We start from the raw sequence: 16,619 nt of genomic DNA on the forward strand, positions 1-16,619 counted from the left end.
ATTGAAATGCTGAACCCATAGTTTTCTTGTCAGATTCAGTTAAGATATAATGAAACAATGGTGGTTATCTAGATAAAAACATTTGAATTATAATAACAATGATTATGAGAGTTGTTAACATGATGGTGAATGCTTCTTATGTGCTAACACCCTGTGTTACTGAATCATTTAATCTTCACAACCCAAGGGATTGATTACTGTTATCCCCACTTTGTAGATGGGGAAATCAGGGCTCTGAAGGGTGTCCCAAGTGATAACTAAAGTGACACCTAAAGTGAGAACACGAATGAAGCTAGGACTGTTCCACTCGATATATCCTATCCTCTGAAGCACTAAGCACTATGGTGACCCATATTTCAAACTGCTTTAAACGTTTCCCTAATGAATCTCCCCTACTTCCAGGAAGTTTGTTAGGAAAAGTATACCCTGAAATCTGCTGTCAAAACAACCCAAGGCTGGGGCTGGGGCTGTGGCTCAGTGGTAGAACACTTGCCTAGCATGTGTGAGGTTCAATCCTCAGCACCACATAAAAATAAATACATACATACATACATAAAGGCTCATAAACAAAAATATTAAATCAACAAACAAACAACAACAAAAAGAAAACAACCTAGGACCAACAGTTTTCCTTTTATTGCTCATCACAACTGGAAACACTTACCTTGGGCCTGAAAAGCTCCATGACTGCAATCTTCCCATACATGCCCACCTCCTTGACTGGCCGAAGCCCCTCTGCAGTGACCACATAGATCTCTAATCTCGTGTTTTTGGCAATCAACAAGTTCAAGTCTTCGGCTGAAGTAAAGTGTCCTGAAAGAACAGGTCCTCTAACTTTTGAAGCTGAAGGAAGGGCCTCCCAAGCCCTCTAAATAATCTTATCACATGTACAACTAAATACCCCCAGAACTTGCATTTACTTCATGTATTTCTCTGACTCCTTCTGTTTACTCCTCTTCTTGCTAAATCCAGCACCCCCAGGAGTCTCACTTCATGCATTCAACAAAGCTGCTTCCCTAATCAGACTAAGAAAAGTGAACTGGAGGCCAAAGAGCAGAGTGTCCTTCAATGGACAGTGACTGAACACCCTTCAGATGACTGTTGAATTTTACTATACTAGGTTATAGTAAAATAGACTCTAAATGAAGATGCTGGAGAAAGTGTTCGTCTCTTCCAGTCATCTAAAGCCTCGCCCAACTTTTGCCAAACAGACGGGGTCAAACGAAGAAAATTCCCAGAGCTTTCTGTATTTTCTCTATGCCTCTTGCCCTCCCAGCAATCTACCAATACCACTTTTAGACATCTAAACAACGGACATTTTTTTCTAGAATCATTATTAGCATTTACATAAACGCATAAGTTCGGGGTCTGCACATTCAGCCGAGAAAGTGAGTTCAAGATGAATATTCTTATGGTTCTACACCTAAGTGTTCTTTAGGATCCCAGCACACAGTCAACAAGGCAAATCCAGCCCGGGGCTGGGCCAACCAAAACCTCTTCTCCAGCAGCGCCCTCAAGTAAACAACAGCCCCAGGCGAAAGGGTGGGTCTGGAGAGGGCTACTCTTACTCTCTGGGTGAGTGCGGACATAGCTCACATTCCTCCACCTCCCGGGGCCCCCCAGACTCCCCACGTGAAAATTCTGATCCCAAAGGCGCCATCACCACCACCCCTTCCCCCGAGCACAAGAGGCCAATCTCGAGGTTCAAGCAACGCTGCACAACCAACTCACACTTGGCTCTCGGTCCCACTGGACCCGGCCGTGTTCTCGAGGCCAAGTGACCTCCCAGGACGAAAAGGGACCCTCAAGAGCAGGTTCTATTGCCCCAAAGGCGCGTGTTGGAACCGCGCCTTTGAGCTCGGGGCTGGGGACGTTCCTCCCCCGCCGGCGCCTTCCATTCCCCGGCCCGGTCCTGCCCGGCCGCCCCCGGGGCCGCGAGCCTCCCTAGGCCTCGGTTCCCACCAGCTCCCTCCTTCGCCAGGGTCTGCGGCCCTGGAAGTCTCACCGGTCACGCAGCCGTTCACGGCGGTGGGCTTCTGTGCCGTTACCACGTAGTTGTACGACATGTCGAGGCCTGGACCGGCCCGTCGGGAGCCGAAGGCGACGATAGAGAGATGGACACGAGCGAAGAGACAGGGAGCCCCCACCCGCGCGCAGCCAACTCTACTGCCGCTGCCTCCGCCCCAGAAACACGTTGCAGCCCAGAGCGGCCGGGGCGCGGGGCATCACGGGACGGCCTCACCTGGCCTCTTGGAGGACTCAAGCCGCCCAAGGCAGCCAACCAAGGGAAGCTCCACCCCCCGGGGCTCCGCCCCGTCCCTTACCGCCGGAGCTCGCAGTGCCCGGATGAGGGCGAAGCGTTGGGGGCCCTAGCAAAGCCCACCTGCTGCGGAGCTGGCCGAGACGGGGGTGAGGGGGCTGGAAAGGTGCTCCATTGTCCCCTGCGTCCTCGGAGCTCGCCCGCCGACCCTTGGCCGCAATCCTCAACCCTCGTCCTTTCTCAGACTCCGTCCTCTTTCTCCTTTCATTGCTCCAAAAGCCCTCGGGGCTGAACCCCTTTTGGAGCCGGAAGGAATGCAAAGGCCCTGAGAAGGGAGGGAAGGCACAGGGATCCTGAGTAGAACCGTGCTTTCCCCCCCTCTCCCCCCCCCCGCCCTTTACTCTGTGTTCTTGAATCCGGCTGAAGTCCCCACCTGGCCTTAGGACACCTACCCCGCCTCACCTAGGACCCACCAGGACGCTCACCTGTGTATTTTATTCTTTACACTCTGAAGGACCCACTAAGACACTTGCCCAGCATTATTAGAGCACCCTCCCACCCCAGTTGTACGAATTCTGACCTCAGACAGCAAACCGGAACTTCACCGGTGAGAACCTTAATGACCCAGGAGAGCATGGCTGTCAGTCATGCAGCCTTCAGGCCAGGCCACATCAAACAGGCAGGCTCCCCAAAGAGCAGGAGGAGCTGTGGCTTGCAGCACCTGCAGAATGCCAGAGAGGAGCTAACATGTTTCAAAGATAAGGAAGCTGAGGCTTAGAGAGAAAATGGTTTTAAGACACACACACCCCCACCCAGTAAGTTGAGGCAGATGTAGGTGCAGAACCAGGTCTGGGTTGTTTTCAGTGCATGTGTGCACAGTGAACCTGGATGACCCCAAGACACAGCAGGACCGGGAGGAGCTGAGGTATGTGATTTACACATGGGGTTTCCTACAGCAGGACTCACCTGACATGGAGCACTGAATTATCAGTAGAAGCAACACAGGCTTTACAAAAAGACTGTAGACGTGCGTTTGAGCCTGACTCAAACACCAGTACACTTGGACAAGGAACTAGATAGAGCTCTGTTTCCCAGAAACAAAATGGGGTCACACAGTTGGCTCCCTCCTGGTGTAGTGCCCAGGAAAACAAGAGTGAGTGTGTGAAGACCTTGTAATTTTTTCACCATAAGCCATGCCCATGTAAGTGATGAAGTTACTCTGTGGGTGACTTTGCTCCTTGATTAGGAGGTGGGCGCACTGCTCCTGGACATAAAGGCAGCACAGTGCCCAATGCAGATCGATCCATCTCTTGGCAGCAAGCATGAGTGTGAACCTTGGTCAGCCCCATGCCGTTCTCCATCCGTTCTCCATCCGGAGCTCACGAACTAGAGTTTGGACTTGGATCAAAGTCTAAGGCAGCTCCCTAATTCCTGAGGCACTTGAGGAGTGGTTGTGCCATTCAACTCAGCAGCCTGTCCCCATAGGTGCTGCTTTCACCTCCACTGTGCTCAGACCGTGGTGACACCCATAGGATTGTCCATCCTACAGCAGCTCAGTGCAGAAGTGTGGACGCAGGTTGCTTCAGAGCCTCCCCACCATGGTGAGTCCTGGGGGTGGGAGGCCAGGGCAGGGGAGAACATGGTGATCTTGAAGCAGTAGGGCATCCCTGCCCTGAGCATCCTGGAATTCCTTATGCCCTGACAGAAGAAATACTGTTGCCTCCTGAGTTCAGGAGGTTAAAAGAGAGGCTTATCCTCTTTCAGGGCCTGATTTCTGCTTCCCTCCCTTTGATCAGGCCACTGGTCCTAGTCAGGCCTGAGGCTTACCTCTAAGCCCCTCTAAAACCTCTCTGTCTGGGCCTGGGTTATACATTTAGAATATTAACAGTTACTTGCTCTGTAATAGTTGCTGTACTAGTCACAAAAGGAATCAGGAAGTATGCCCTTGTGCCTGTTCCTGAACCACATGTGGTCTGTCTCACAGCTGGGGTTTATGATCTGGGAAGCTCTGGGCCTTTGCTCCAAGCCCACTCTAAAACTCATCTGAACGTAAGCAAACATTAAACAGATCTGAGTTTAGATTTTAGCCTGCCATCCACCAGCTGTGTGGCCTTCTACAGAAATCTTGACCTCTCTGAGCCTCTTTGTCTTCATCTGCAGAACAGCAGATTAAAGCCTGCTACCAACTGTGAGGTGTTGATCAGACCAGAGTTCTCTTGTTCTTGCATAATGCCTGATCTCCTTTCCCTTTTCATCCCCTTAGGTCTCTGGGAACCAGAGATGGCACTGGTCCTTAAGCCCTTCTCTGGCTCTGATAGAGGGGTGGTTGAGACAGATTCTTGGAGGGTAGTGGTGTTGGAAGCTGAACTTGGAGTTGACCCAGCTTCCCACTTTACTGTATTTCCCAGACCCTAGTAAGCTCTAAGAGCCACATATCCATGCCCTTTCTAGGGCAAGACCTGTCACCCTGCACCTCCCTTCAGTCACTTGAGAAAGCAGCCTGTTATGGCCGAAAGGGAACCAGCTTTGGAGCCAGGAAGACCTGGACACTTGCTTGTTGTGTAACTTTTGGGCAAAGTCTTTTAACTGTGTCTCAATTTCCTCCTTGGGCTAATCTGTCCTCCACAGGGTTATTGGGAAAATTAACAGGGAAATGTTCAGAAGCTCTTAGAAACAGGCCTGGCTCAGCTCCTGTCCGGGAGATGCAGCAAGATTCTTATTCTGCTTGCTCTCTACTGACTTCATCTTTAAGCAGCCATCGTGGACCTGGTCCTTATTGGACCCAGGAAAAGACTTGTGGGCAGGAAAACAACCTGTGCTGGCAGCCTCAGAAAGAGCTGAGGCCGGAAACGTGGCTCCTTAGGACCTAAATCAGCTGCAGGCTGCCCCTGGACCACAAGGTGGCGCTGAGAGCCCCTCTGGGCCCACACTAGGCCACCTTTCCCAGTCTCTTGAGGACAAAGGCAGGAGCTTCATTTCAGGTCCACAGCCCTAGCTCAGCAGGCTCCTGCTTTCAGAGCCTGTTTGGGGCATAGCTGCTTTTTATTGAGCTTTTGCTGAAGTCTAGTAAGTCTCTGTTTTGAAGAGAAAGACTTGAGCTCTGGCCCAGCATAGTGGTGTACACCTGTAATCCCAGCAATTCAGAGGCTGCGGCAGGAGGATTGCAAGTTTGAGGCCAGCCTCATCAACTTAGCAAGGCCCTAAGCAACTTAGTGAGACCCTGTCTCAAAATAAGTAAAAGGAACTGGGGATGTGGCTCAGTGAAGACTTAGAACAAGAATGTATCTTCACTGAGTTCTCACATGTCTGCCGAGCCCAGGTTCCAACCACTGTAGCCCCACACTGCTCACCTCTCCCTGTACCCTGCCATCAGCTCCTGAGCTCCACCTGCCCACGGCCTGCCTCCTAACGCTGCCCATGACCAAGCAGCTACTGTGGGGGCCCTGCACACCTCTCTTGCAGGCCCCTGGTTGCTTAGGATGATCTAAGTTGTCTCCTGGAGCCACCATACTATTTCACACCCCCAGGCTGTGGCTGGATGCCCTCCGCCTCCTCCCTCCCCCAGGACCCACTCCCTTTTGCCTGCCTGTCTCCTCCTTACCCTTCACAGAGACTTCCAGTTTGTCCTCAGGAGCCGAGGTCCTCTCCTATGCTCCCGTGGCATATGTGCCTTCCCCTGGTGCAGCCTGTGGAGATGGTCTCTGTTTTTACTGAGGTGGGAACAGCACTCTGCTTTCCTTACACGCAGTTCCCAGCACTGGGCCTGGCCCACCAGGAGCCCAGGCCAACAGGCCTGCATTAGAGCACTGGGTAGGTGTGGTGCCTGCCTGGACCCTTCCCCTCAGGAGCCTCAGCCCAAGGCATCTCCTTTGACTAAAGTAGGTGTCGGGCCCCAATTTCTTCAGTTTTTTTATACTGAGGATTCATCTCCCCCATTTTCTTTATATTGAAGTCATGGTGCAAAAAGTGAATGAACTTGGCACTGAATAAAAAGTCACAAATTAAAAAGGGAAGTTGGAGACTAACATCTACCAGGTCAAATGTGGCCCAACTCAAGATAGTCCTGTGGTCACCTGGAGCTCCTGGGCGAACAGGAGCACATCTCTGGGTAGCCCAGTGCCTGGGAAGGCTGCAGGTATCCCTGCTGACCACATCCTGAACCCCCTCCTCCTCCTCTCTCCCAGTCCTCTAAGAAACTGGTGAACTCGGTGGCAGGCTGTGCTGATGATGCCCTGGCTGGCCTGGTGGCATGCAACCCCAACTTGCAGCTCCTGCAGGGCCACCGTGTTGCCCTCCGTTCTGACCTGGACAGCCTCAAGGGCCGGGTGGCACTGCTGTCAGGCGGGGGTTCTGGCCACGAGCCTGCCCATGCTGGTGAGTATGCTGGGTTTGAGGACTCAATGCTGATATGAGGTACAGGCCAGGTACGGAACAGGGGTTGGTTCCCACTTACCTCCCTCAGGCTCAGACCTGGGCCAGCCATAGCCTCTCTCTGCACCTTGATTTCTATATCTCGGGAGCACGAACTCGGGCAGGTGAACCCCTGGGCTCTTGTAGCCCTGAGGTCAGTGCTTCTGTGAACTTCCCTGGCCTTCCAGGCCCAGCTGGCCCACCCCCTCCTGCAGAAAGCCTTCCTGACTGTCTAGGCAGAGCAGGACCCCTCTTCGGCACCCCACTTTGTGGTTTCGCACACAGGGACAAACCTGGGTTTTCTTCTGTTTGGAGCCAGGGACATGAGCCCTCCTTGAGAACTCTTGGAAGCAGTTGCCCAGGCTTTGTGTCATTTGTACCTTTCCTGTCTCTCTTCAGCAAATCTGTTCATTCACTCAGCCAACATCAGTGGGCCCGCTGTGTGCCTGGCCTTGTCCTTGACACCAGGGGTACCCCAGTGAGCCAGACAGACATGGTCCCTGCTTCCATGGAGCTTAGATCCCACTTAGGGCAGACAGTGGCCTGTCACACAGAGAGTGCAAAGGGACATAGAAAGACCATAGGACGACGTGAGGATCAGTGAGCCTCTAGAGGGAGTGACTGCCTTGGGGTGAGAGGTCAGGAAAGGCCTCTCCAATATGACCCCTGAGAAGGTGTCAGCCATGTGAAGATTTGGGATCTTTCAGCACAAGCACACAGTAGGGCTCACCAACCATAGCTCTTAGGCATGTGGGAAGCCCGGGCGTCAGTGACGGCAGGCACGGTCCCCACCCAGCATCTTCACTCCACACCTCCTGGTCTCCAGGTTTCATTGGGAAGGGGATGCTGACGGGAGTCATCGCAGGAGCCGTGTTCGCTTCCCCAGCCGTGGGCAGCATCCTGGCGGCCATCAGGGCTGTGGCCCAGGCGGGCACAGGTGAGGCTGGTGTGTGGGAAGGGGTGCGAGGGGGTGGGGGGAACACCCTGAGGGTGGGATGAGGGTCGGCACTGAGAGGGCTCTGCTGGCTGCTCCTGCAGCGGGGACCCTCCTCATTGTGAAGAACTACACTGGGGATCGGCTCAACTTTGGCCTGGCCCGGGAACGCGCCCGAGCAGAAGGCATCCCTGTGGAAATGGTGGTCATCGGGGATGACAGTGCCTTCACGGTCCTGAAGAAGGCAGGCCGGAGAGGCCTCTGTGGCACAGTGCTTATCCACAAGGTGAGCGCCCACCCAGGGCACTGAGACTGGCCACTGTCCCTTTGGGCAGCACCTGGTAACTAGACCTTTCCATTCACTCCTCGCTGACCCAGGAAGGCCCACCATCCCTCAGCCACCTAAGTCCAGAGTGCAGGCACTGCCCATCCCCCTCGCTTCCCGCCCCCGCAGCCAGGCGGTGGCCCTGATCTGGCGCCTTCTCCCCCCTCCCTTCCTGCGTTGCCTTGGTTCAGGGCTCATCTGACTTGCCCACCTCACCAGGCTCCCCCTGTTTCCTGCCTTGCCAGTCGGCTCTCCACACTACTGTCAGAGGTGTCTTTCAAAAGTGTGTATCAAAGCCAGGTGCAGTGGTGCACACCTGTAATCCCAGCGACTGGGGAGACGAAGGCAGGAGGACCACAAGTTTGAGGCCACTTAGGCAACTTAGCAAGACTCTGTCTAAAAATGTCATTAAAAGGCTGAGGAAATAACTCAGTACTAAAGCACTCGGGGTTTAATCCCCAATATCACCACCACCACCCCAAAAATGCTATCTGACCAGTGTTTGCTCACTGAAAACATCTTGGGTTACCAGAGTCAGCCCGCGCTCCTGGTCAGGTGCCTACCACACTCCTGCCCTTCTTCCCTGTCCCTCACCCCTGGCTTCACCTCCCAGCCTCCCTGCCTTCCTCCATGCTCTGGTAGCCCCAGGCTCTGTGCCTGCTGGGCCAGGCTCACCTCTGAGGCTTTGCTTGCACTGTATTTATGGCCTGGCGGCTCCTTCCCTGGCCAGCCCCCTGTGGCTTTGCCAACCCTGCCGTCTCTAGCCTCAGCTCTGAGGTCCCCCGCCTGAGAAGCTCTCCCTGCTGGCTAGGAGCCACTCAGTGCTCCTGTGGCGCTGCCACCTTCTTCCCCACCCGTCTCCAGGCGGAGTTTCCTGAAGGCAGCGACTGTGGCTCACTCCTCTTTTTTTTTTCCCTCACACATAATAGATAGCAAAATTGGGTGGGTGAGTATGTGGATGGGTGTGTGTGTGGATAATATTCTGTGGGAGAAAACTCTAAGTTAGGAAACTGGTCACCAACTGGTGCCATTGGACAAGTCACCTCTGTCTCTCTGGGTAAAGTTCCTCCTGGCTCCCACAGACTGGAATTCTTCAAGATTCTGGGCAAGTACATTGAGTGGGGGAGGACACTCTGCCCTGAATGTGATAGGCCAGGTGACTGTGGAAATCCTAGGATTCCTTCTCCCCAACAAGAATTCTGTCCCCCGGGCCCATTGTCTACCCTCAAGTAGTATAGTGACTGCCCCCCTGGGGACCTGTGTGACTGCAGGTGGCAGGTGCCCTGGCTGAGGCAGGTGTGGGGCTGGAGGAGATTGCAAAGCGGGTGAGCGAGGTCACCAAAAGCATGGGTGAGTATGACCCCAGGGATGGGGTGGGCCAGGGACACCACTCCTGGGGACATAAGAAAGTTCCTGTCAGCTGCATGGAGGGTTTTCCATTTATTCCCTAGGAATGGACGGAAGGGCCTGGTGGCCTTGGGTACAAGAGCTGGGTTTTCTATCATTACTGAGATATGACAGAGAAGAGGATGCCTCAACAAGGGCTTCTGTGACATTGTTGCTGCCCATCCTGATGCCGAGGCTGAGAGCAGAACAGCCATCCCTCTGTGTCTCACTCTCCTAGGTACCTTGGGGGTGAGTCTGTCCTCCTGCAGTGTCCCTGGCTCCAAACCCACCTTTGAGCTTGCGGCCGATGAATTGGAGCTGGGCCTAGGTAAGTCTGTGGCCACCCCACTCCCAACCCTGCCTGCTCCTCTGCCTTGGGTTTTGCCCACTCTAAGCCTTGAGCCATCCTCCTAGTCCTCTCTACTCTCCTAGAGCTGTCCCCTAGGTGGTCTCAGTATTCATAAGTGGGCACTTGAGGCCCAGCCTGGCCTGGCCTGCCTGATTTCTTCCTGCTCACCATCCACCCCAGGATCCAGCCACGACTCTGTGCCTCACCCACTTGCCTTTCCTCACACCATTCCCAGTCCTGCCCTTGCTCAAATGCAGCCCTTCTGCCAGGGACACCAGGCTGCAGCTGTGACGCTTTCCCTCGTCATCCCAGGTGTCCAAAGTGATGGGTGTCAGCCTCCTGGAGTCTTGGCATGACTGATGACTTCCTCCAGTTAGAGCCACTTGGGTCCCTGGCTACCTCCACCACCATGTTATAGCTCCCCCAAGGCAGAGACTGTGTGTCCTTCATTGTTCTGTCCATTTCCATCCCCGTTATTCTGTCCATTTCTGCACTCCCAGTGCCTAGCCTTTTGCTGAGCACTTAGTAAGTTCTTGATAAAACCTGACAAGTGAGTCTCCAGGCCCTGAGCAGGTCGGCAGTGACCACATCTCTCTGCAGGGATCCACGGGGAAGCTGGCGTACGCCGGGTAAAGGTAGGTGGATTCCCTGGCCCAGGCCAGCACAAGGCTAAGGCCACCCAGACACAGCTCATTCCTGGCTCCCTCTGACAGATGGCAACTGCCGATGAGATTGTCACACTCATGCTCGACCACATGACGAATGCCTCCAATGTGTCCCATGTATCTGTGCAGCCAGGTAAGGAGCCTGTCATTCCCTGTCTGTCCTTCCTAGACCTCTGGGCAAGTGGTACCCAAAGGACTTACTTCACACATCCACCCACAGGCTCCTCTGTGGTTCTGATGGTCAACAACCTGGGTGGTCTCTCATTCCTGGAGCTGGGCATCGTGGCTGATGCTGTTGTCCATTCTCTGGGTAAGTCCACACTGGGAAGGGACCCACCCCAGCCCACGCTGGACATAAGAAGAGCATCTGAGCCAGATGTGGCGGCACAACCTGTAATCCCAGCAGCTCAGAGGCTGAGACAGGAGGATCTTGAGTTCAGACCCAGTCTCAACAACTTAACAAGGCCCTAAGCAACTCAGTGAGACCTTGTCTCTATATAAAAAGGGCTGGGGATGTGGTTCAATCCCTGGTACCAAAGAAAAGAAAAGCAACTGAGGTAAGATATTGAGATGGCTCAAAACGTGGACTGTGCAGTCACACGAGCTTGAGTGAGAGTGTCACTGCCACTTAATAACTGAGGGCCTTGCACCTGTTTCTTTTCCATAAATTGAGAGTAGTACCTGCCTTGTAAGGTGGTTGTAAGTTTAAATGAAAGTAAGCCTACATAAGGCAGCACAATACCTGGAAATCAATAAATGAGACCTGCAAGTACCCAACTACTCCCAAAGAGGGGACACCTCGAGAGAATGTGGTTAATTTGGGTGTTATTGAGAGACACCCTAAGAAAATTAGGCCATCTCCCTGCTGACTTCAGGGCTCCAGCTTCCAAGGTCCTGATTTTCTGTTGTTCTCTTTCTTTCCCTGGTGCCCTGAGGAGGAAGACTGGGCCGAGGGCCTGTCCCTCATGGACTTCCTTGCTCTGTCTTGCAGAGGGCCGAGGGGTGAAGATCGCCCGCGCCCTGGTGGGCACCTTCATGTCAGCACTGGAGATGCCTGGCATTTCCCTCACCCTCCTGCTGGTGGATGAGCCCCTCCTGAAACTGATAGGTGAGAGCTGAACTCTGGGCTGATCCAAGCCAGGGATTCTTGTCACCGGAAGGGCCAGTGGGACTTGCAGAGTCCCGTCAGGCTGACTGTGACAGAGCTCTGGACCTGTGAAGGCACGCTCTGGCTTTTCCAGCCCTCTCCTCTCTCACTTGACTCTGGAAGAATTGTACTAGGACTCTCCTCAGATCCGCCTGAGTTTCCCCCAAGGACCCTCTGTGCACCCCCCCCCCCAGTAGCCTCTCAGCACGTCCTTGTCAAAGTGTTCAGTCCTCTTCCAGGCTGCTGAGGGAGCCAGGCCCCAGGTTTGGGTGGGAGTTCAGACTCTGCTTGATCTCTGGCTGGCCAGTTATGCCTGAGTTGATCTGCTGTCCCTAGATGCTGAAACCACTGCTGCAGCCTGGCCTAATGTGGCCAAGATGTCTGTGACTGGGCGGAAGCGGAGCCGGGCAGCCCCCATGGAGCCCAAGGAGACCCATGATTCCGCCACTGCAGGAGGTACCAGATCCTGCTGCTGGGGAAGGAGCAGGCATCATTGGTGGCACAGGGCTTTGACTGGGCTCTGGAGGGTAGAGGAGTGTGCTGTGAGCTGTGCAGGAGTCCTGGCACCCATCCCTCCCACATATGACAGGATTGGTCCTGAGAAGGGCCAGGTGGTCCTCTGCCCCACTGTCCTCCTTTTCCAGGTGTAGCCTCTAAGCAGATGGTACTTGTGCTGGAGCGGGTGTGCACCACCCTCCTGGGCCTGGAGGAACGCCTGAATGCCCTGGATCGGGCTGCTGGTGATGGGGACTGTGGCACCACCCACAGCCGTGCTGCTCGAGGTTGGTGCCAGGGCCCTCTGGGTCACAACGGGATGGTATGGCTCACTGGTTCTTAGATTTGGGCATTTTATGAAACCGAGTAGCTTCCAAAATATTTAGAGAGTTGTTGGGTTGCCACCTTTTCCTTTGCCAAATAAGGTCACTTGTGGAACCCCAGCACCCCTCTCACCTATTTTCCTGAAGAAAAGGTACTTTGGCATGGGGGTGTAGCTCAGTGGTAGAGCACTTGCCTAGTGGGAAGGAAGGGAGGGAGGGAGGGAGGGAAGAACTACCAATGTGGGAGGTTGTTGTCTCACAAGAAAATGGAATCCTTACACTGAACAAAAACAGATTCAAGCCAGACTCATCTGTCATCCCTGTTTTTCTCAGTTTGCCTACACCAGTGAAATCTTTTAATGGTCCTGCATCACTCATTCAAGAAAAAATGTATTCAGTGCTTCCTGTGGGCCATGCTCATGTGTCTGTGATTAAAAGACTGAATGAAGGGGCTGGGATTGTGGCTCAGCGGTAGAGCGCTTGCCTAGCATGCGTGGGGCCCTGGGTTCGATCCCAGCACCACATAAAAATAAATAAATGAAATAAAGGTATTGTGTCCAGCTACAACTAAAAAATAAATATTAAAAAAAAAAAAGAGTGAATGAAGCACACAGAAGTCACCACTCTTGCTAGGTATGGTGGTGCATACCTGCAGTCCCAGAGACTCAGGAAGCTGAGGCCAAAGGATCGAAAGTTTGAAGCCAGCTTCAGCCACTTAGCAAGACCCTGTCTCAAAATGAAAAATAAAAAATGGCAGGGATATCATTAGTAAAGCACTCCTGGTTCAATCCCTAGTACCAAAAACAAAAGAAAAGAAAAAGAAGGTGATTACTGGATGACTCTCAGTAAATAAGACCAATCAATAAAACATGTAGGCTGTCAGCACGACAGGCCAGGGAGAGAGCGAATCGGGGCACGCTGAATCCCTCACAGCACTTTCTTTCTGCAGCCATCCAGGGGTGGCTGAAGGAGGGCCCACCTCCTGCCAGTCCTGCACAGGTGCTCTCCAAATTGTCCGTCCTGTTGCTGGAAAAGATGGGAGGCTCCTCTGGGGCGGTGAGTCTCGGCGACCTCAGGAGCAGAGGGCTGACGGGCAGGATGCCAGTTTGGCCAGGCCCTAGGCCAGCTCCACAGGCTTAGCCTTTGCATCCTCCCCAGCTCTATGGCCTGTTTCTGACTGCGGCCGCCCAGCCTCTCAAGGCCAACACTGACCTCCCAGCCTGGTCTCTTGCCATGGACGCCGGCCTGGAGGCCATGCAGAAGTGAGCCAGAGCCCTGTCCCTTAGAGTCCAGGGTGTTCTGGGGGAAGTAGTTGATGGACTTCACCTGCTCCTATCCCTAGACCTTGTCCCCACTCCAAAGTGACTGCCTACAGCAGACCTTGTTCATTCTCTTTTCCTGCCAGGTATGGGAAGGCTGCGCCAGGGGACAGGACTATGGTGTGTACTGGTAGTGCCCCCTACCCTCCTTCCCGCCTTTGAGCCTACAAGCCCTGTAGGCCATCCTCAGTGGGAAGGCCCCTCTCAGCCCCTCTCTCCTCACCTTCTCCAGCTGGACTCTCTGTGGGCAGCAGGACAGGAGCTCCAAGCCTGGAAGAAGCCAGGGGCTGATCTCTTACACGTCCTGACCAAAGCTGTCAAGGTGAGTTAGGCCAGGCTGTCCACCCAGGGAGACAGGCATGGGTCTCCATGTGACCTCAAGCAAGTTAGTCACCTTCCTGTGCCTCTGTTTCCTCCTTTGTAAAATGGGGATGAGTCTCTGTCTCAGAAGGCAATTGTGAGACTAATGAGATCTTGAACCCACACCCCACCTGGGACTCAGCAGGGCCGCAGTAAATGGTGTGCCTTTCCCTCTCTATTAGAAGGAAGTGAAAGGTGACCTCTCCACTCAGTGATAGGGCAGAGGGCGCTGGGTCAGGCTGCAGGGCAGAGGCCTGGTAGCCTGTCCTCAAGCCCACTCCCATGCCCCCTCAGAGTGCTGAAGCTGCAGCTGAGGCCACCAAGAACATGGAAGCTGGAGCCGGAAGAGCCAGTTACATCAGCTCTGCGCGGCTGGATCAGCCAGACCCAGGAGCAGTGGCAGCTGCCGCCATCCTCCGTGCCATCCTGGAGGTCTTGCAGGGCCAGGGTGTGTGATGGCCTCCCTCGGCCTCCGCTCCTCTCTCACTGCTGCGCTGCATTGCTCGACGTCACTTCTTTTTGCTTTCAGTGGTCACCTTCCCCCTTTCTGACCGCAGGACCTGTCCTCTACCAGGTCTCTAAAAACTGCTCCACCGCAGACAGCTCCTGAGCTGGAGTGGGCCCCAGCCCTCCAGCATTGCTCTTTCCCGCCTCAGGGAGGGTAGAGCCCTGGTCTCTCCCCACTCAGCCGAGCTTCAGTGATAAAGCATCCCCTGGGCCACAGTATGGCCTTTGGTTTTAAGATTCCAAACCTCTCCCTGTAAAAGGCCTCTGCACCTGAAACCAAGTCAGTGTGGAAAAGAAAGCTAATAAACCATGGTGAAGCCATAAAGCCACCGCCTTCTCCCAGGGTTCTCTGCCCCAGTTGCTGTGATCATTACCCCCTCTTCCCAGACCCTGCGTCGCTACCTGTGCCCAAGGCAGGCTCTGCTCTGACGGGCTGGTTCTGTTCCCATCCTCCTGCCCACACACACACACAGCACACTGATGTGCCTAAGACTTTTTTTTTTTTTACCAGATTAACAGTTTAGTGGGTCTTTAGGGATTGGATGGGCATTTGGGACATCAGAAAAAAAAGAAATTACTGTACTCTAAAGCTCAGTTATAGATCAGAAGTTGTAGCCATGCCAGCCCCCTGGTTCTTTCTAGAACAATCATTGATGGACCCCAGTTGGCAGGAGGGACTGCTGAGTGGCGCTGATAAGAGATACCCCACACACACAGCCACACCTGTATGTTCTCAGCACAGAGTGGCTGAAAGCACTTGGCCATGGACTCCAATATCCATGGTTTGAAATCTGATTCTGCTTTCAACCAGCTGCATGAACTCAGGTCTATGCCTCTGTGATCTGTAAAGTCAGAAGAGAGTGCCCATCTTACAGCGATTGGAAAGGATTCAAGCGAACCAACAAGGTGATTCAAGTGCACACTGAGCACTCGTGCTCTGAGAGTTAGTATTATCACTGTTGTCAGCCACCTGCCCCTCCTGTCCATTCCACTACCATGTGGCATCTACAGCTGATCACATTAGGAAAAGGGCCCCTTTACCCCCAGCACCTATTTCACCCAAACTGGTTCTTGAGCTTCTCTGCCCAGCCATGTCACAGGTATCTGACCATAGATTGGTGTCAGCATGTACAGGTATGTGCCCAGCAGGCAGGAAGAAGGCTGGCAGCAGACTGTGGATCCCAATTCTGCCATTTCCTGACTGGTGACCTCAGGCCAATCATTTGTCCTTTTTGAGTCTTGTTTTCTAGATTATAAAACAGGAAACATTTCCTTCCTCATAAGATGAGCCAGTGCCCAAAAGCCACTATTTAGGACATCCACACATACATGAATCACATGCAATTCCAGGAAGACACACAATTATGTGGAATTTTAGTACCTTGTGGCTGGCCTGTCCCTAGGTCTATCTGTGAGGGTCAGACATGTCCTGAGGTTTTGTTCTAATCTTTATTTTATTCATTTATTTATATGTGGTGCTAAGAATTGAACCCAGTGCCTCACACATGCCAGGTAAGTGCTCTACCAGTCAGCCCCAGCCCCAGCCCCTGAGGTTGTTACAAGTTGCCCGTGCTCATTAACAGCAGTGTCATTTCAGCAGAGACAGCTTTTGATGTTTTGTCTTCTCCAAATTCACATGTGGAAATCCTCACCCCCAGGGTGATGGGGTCACCAGGTGGGGACTTAGGAAGGTAATCAGGTCATGAGGGTAGGGCCCTCATCAGTGGGCATAGTGTCTTCATTTACCAGAGGCCCTGAGAGCTCCTTCCACTCCTTCCACCTGTGGTTCCAGGGAGAAGAGTTCTGTGATGAAGGGGCCTCACTAGACATCACTGCTCACATGCCTCCATCCTGGACTTCCAGCCTAACACATGTTGTTTTTTTGTTTTGTTTGTTTATTTGTTTTGGTACTGGGGATTGAACTCAGGGGAGCTGAACCACTGAGTCAAATCCTCAGCCCTTTTTTATATTTAGAGACAGAGTTTTGCTGAGTTGCTTAGGGCCTCGCTAAGATGCTAAGGCTAGCTCTGAACTCGAAACCCTCCTGCCTCAGCCTCCCAAGCCACTGGGATTACAGGCATGTGCCAACTCACCCAGCCTAATAACGTTTTCTGAAGCCATTCAATCCATGGTATTTGT

General features: G+C 53.3%; 2 protein-coding genes across 4 annotated transcripts in view; one reads left to right on the plus strand and one right to left on the minus strand.

Moving 5' to 3' along the window:
* The window catches only part of Ddb1 (damage specific DNA binding protein 1), a 31,566-nt gene extending 29,355 nt beyond the window's left edge, over window positions 1-2,211 (minus strand). The window contains exons 1-2 of the mRNA XM_076847305.1: window positions 2,006-2,211; window positions 665-813 (exon numbers count right to left, since the gene is read on the minus strand). Of these exons, the coding sequence (XP_076703420.1) occupies window positions 665-813; window positions 2,006-2,066 (210 nt within the window). The 5' untranslated portion in view covers window positions 2,067-2,211. The remainder of the gene's footprint in view (window positions 1-664; window positions 814-2,005) is intronic.
* Window positions 2,212-2,324: 113 nt separating this feature from the next.
* On the plus strand, window positions 2,325-14,805 carry Tkfc (triokinase and FMN cyclase). Of its 3 annotated transcripts, none has more exons than XM_076847307.2 (18): window positions 2,325-2,409; window positions 3,746-3,861; window positions 6,445-6,634; window positions 7,497-7,607; window positions 7,709-7,890; window positions 9,201-9,279; window positions 9,554-9,643; window positions 10,265-10,299; window positions 10,378-10,462; window positions 10,550-10,639; window positions 11,321-11,437; window positions 11,813-11,932; window positions 12,121-12,258; window positions 13,244-13,350; window positions 13,453-13,556; window positions 13,700-13,733; window positions 13,846-13,935; window positions 14,268-14,805. In XM_076847307.2, the coding sequence occupies exons 2-18, from the start codon at window positions 3,859-3,861 to the stop codon at window positions 14,427-14,429; spliced, it is 1,737 nt and encodes a 578-aa protein (XP_076703422.1). In that variant the 5' UTR covers window positions 2,325-2,409; window positions 3,746-3,858; the 3' UTR covers window positions 14,430-14,805. The 3 variants fall into 3 exon arrangements, with proteins under 3 accessions (XP_076703422.1, XP_076703423.1, XP_076703424.1); XM_076847308.2 differs by having other exon boundaries at window positions 2,328-2,426; XM_076847309.2 differs by lacking the exon at window positions 2,325-2,409 and adding an exon at window positions 3,019-3,185.
* Window positions 14,806-16,619: the final 1,814 nt, after the last annotated feature.

This window comes from Callospermophilus lateralis, chromosome 2, assembly GCF_048772815.1.
Source record: "Callospermophilus lateralis isolate mCalLat2 chromosome 2, mCalLat2.hap1, whole genome shotgun sequence".
In the NCBI taxonomy this organism is placed as follows: Eukaryota; Metazoa; Chordata; class Mammalia; order Rodentia; family Sciuridae; genus Callospermophilus; species Callospermophilus lateralis.

What these genes read in the sequence shown, in the direction of transcription:
- Tkfc (XM_076847307.2), top strand. An exon ending in TGCTGTTGTCCATTCTCTGG is followed by an intron (nt 10,640 to 11,320) that starts GTAAGTCCACAC and finishes TCTGTCTTGCAG; the next exon opens with AGGGCCGAGGGGTGAAGATC. An exon ending in TGGGAGGCTCCTCTGGGGCG is followed by an intron (nt 13,351 to 13,452) that starts GTGAGTCTCGGC and finishes CATCCTCCCCAG; the next exon opens with CTCTATGGCCTGTTTCTGAC.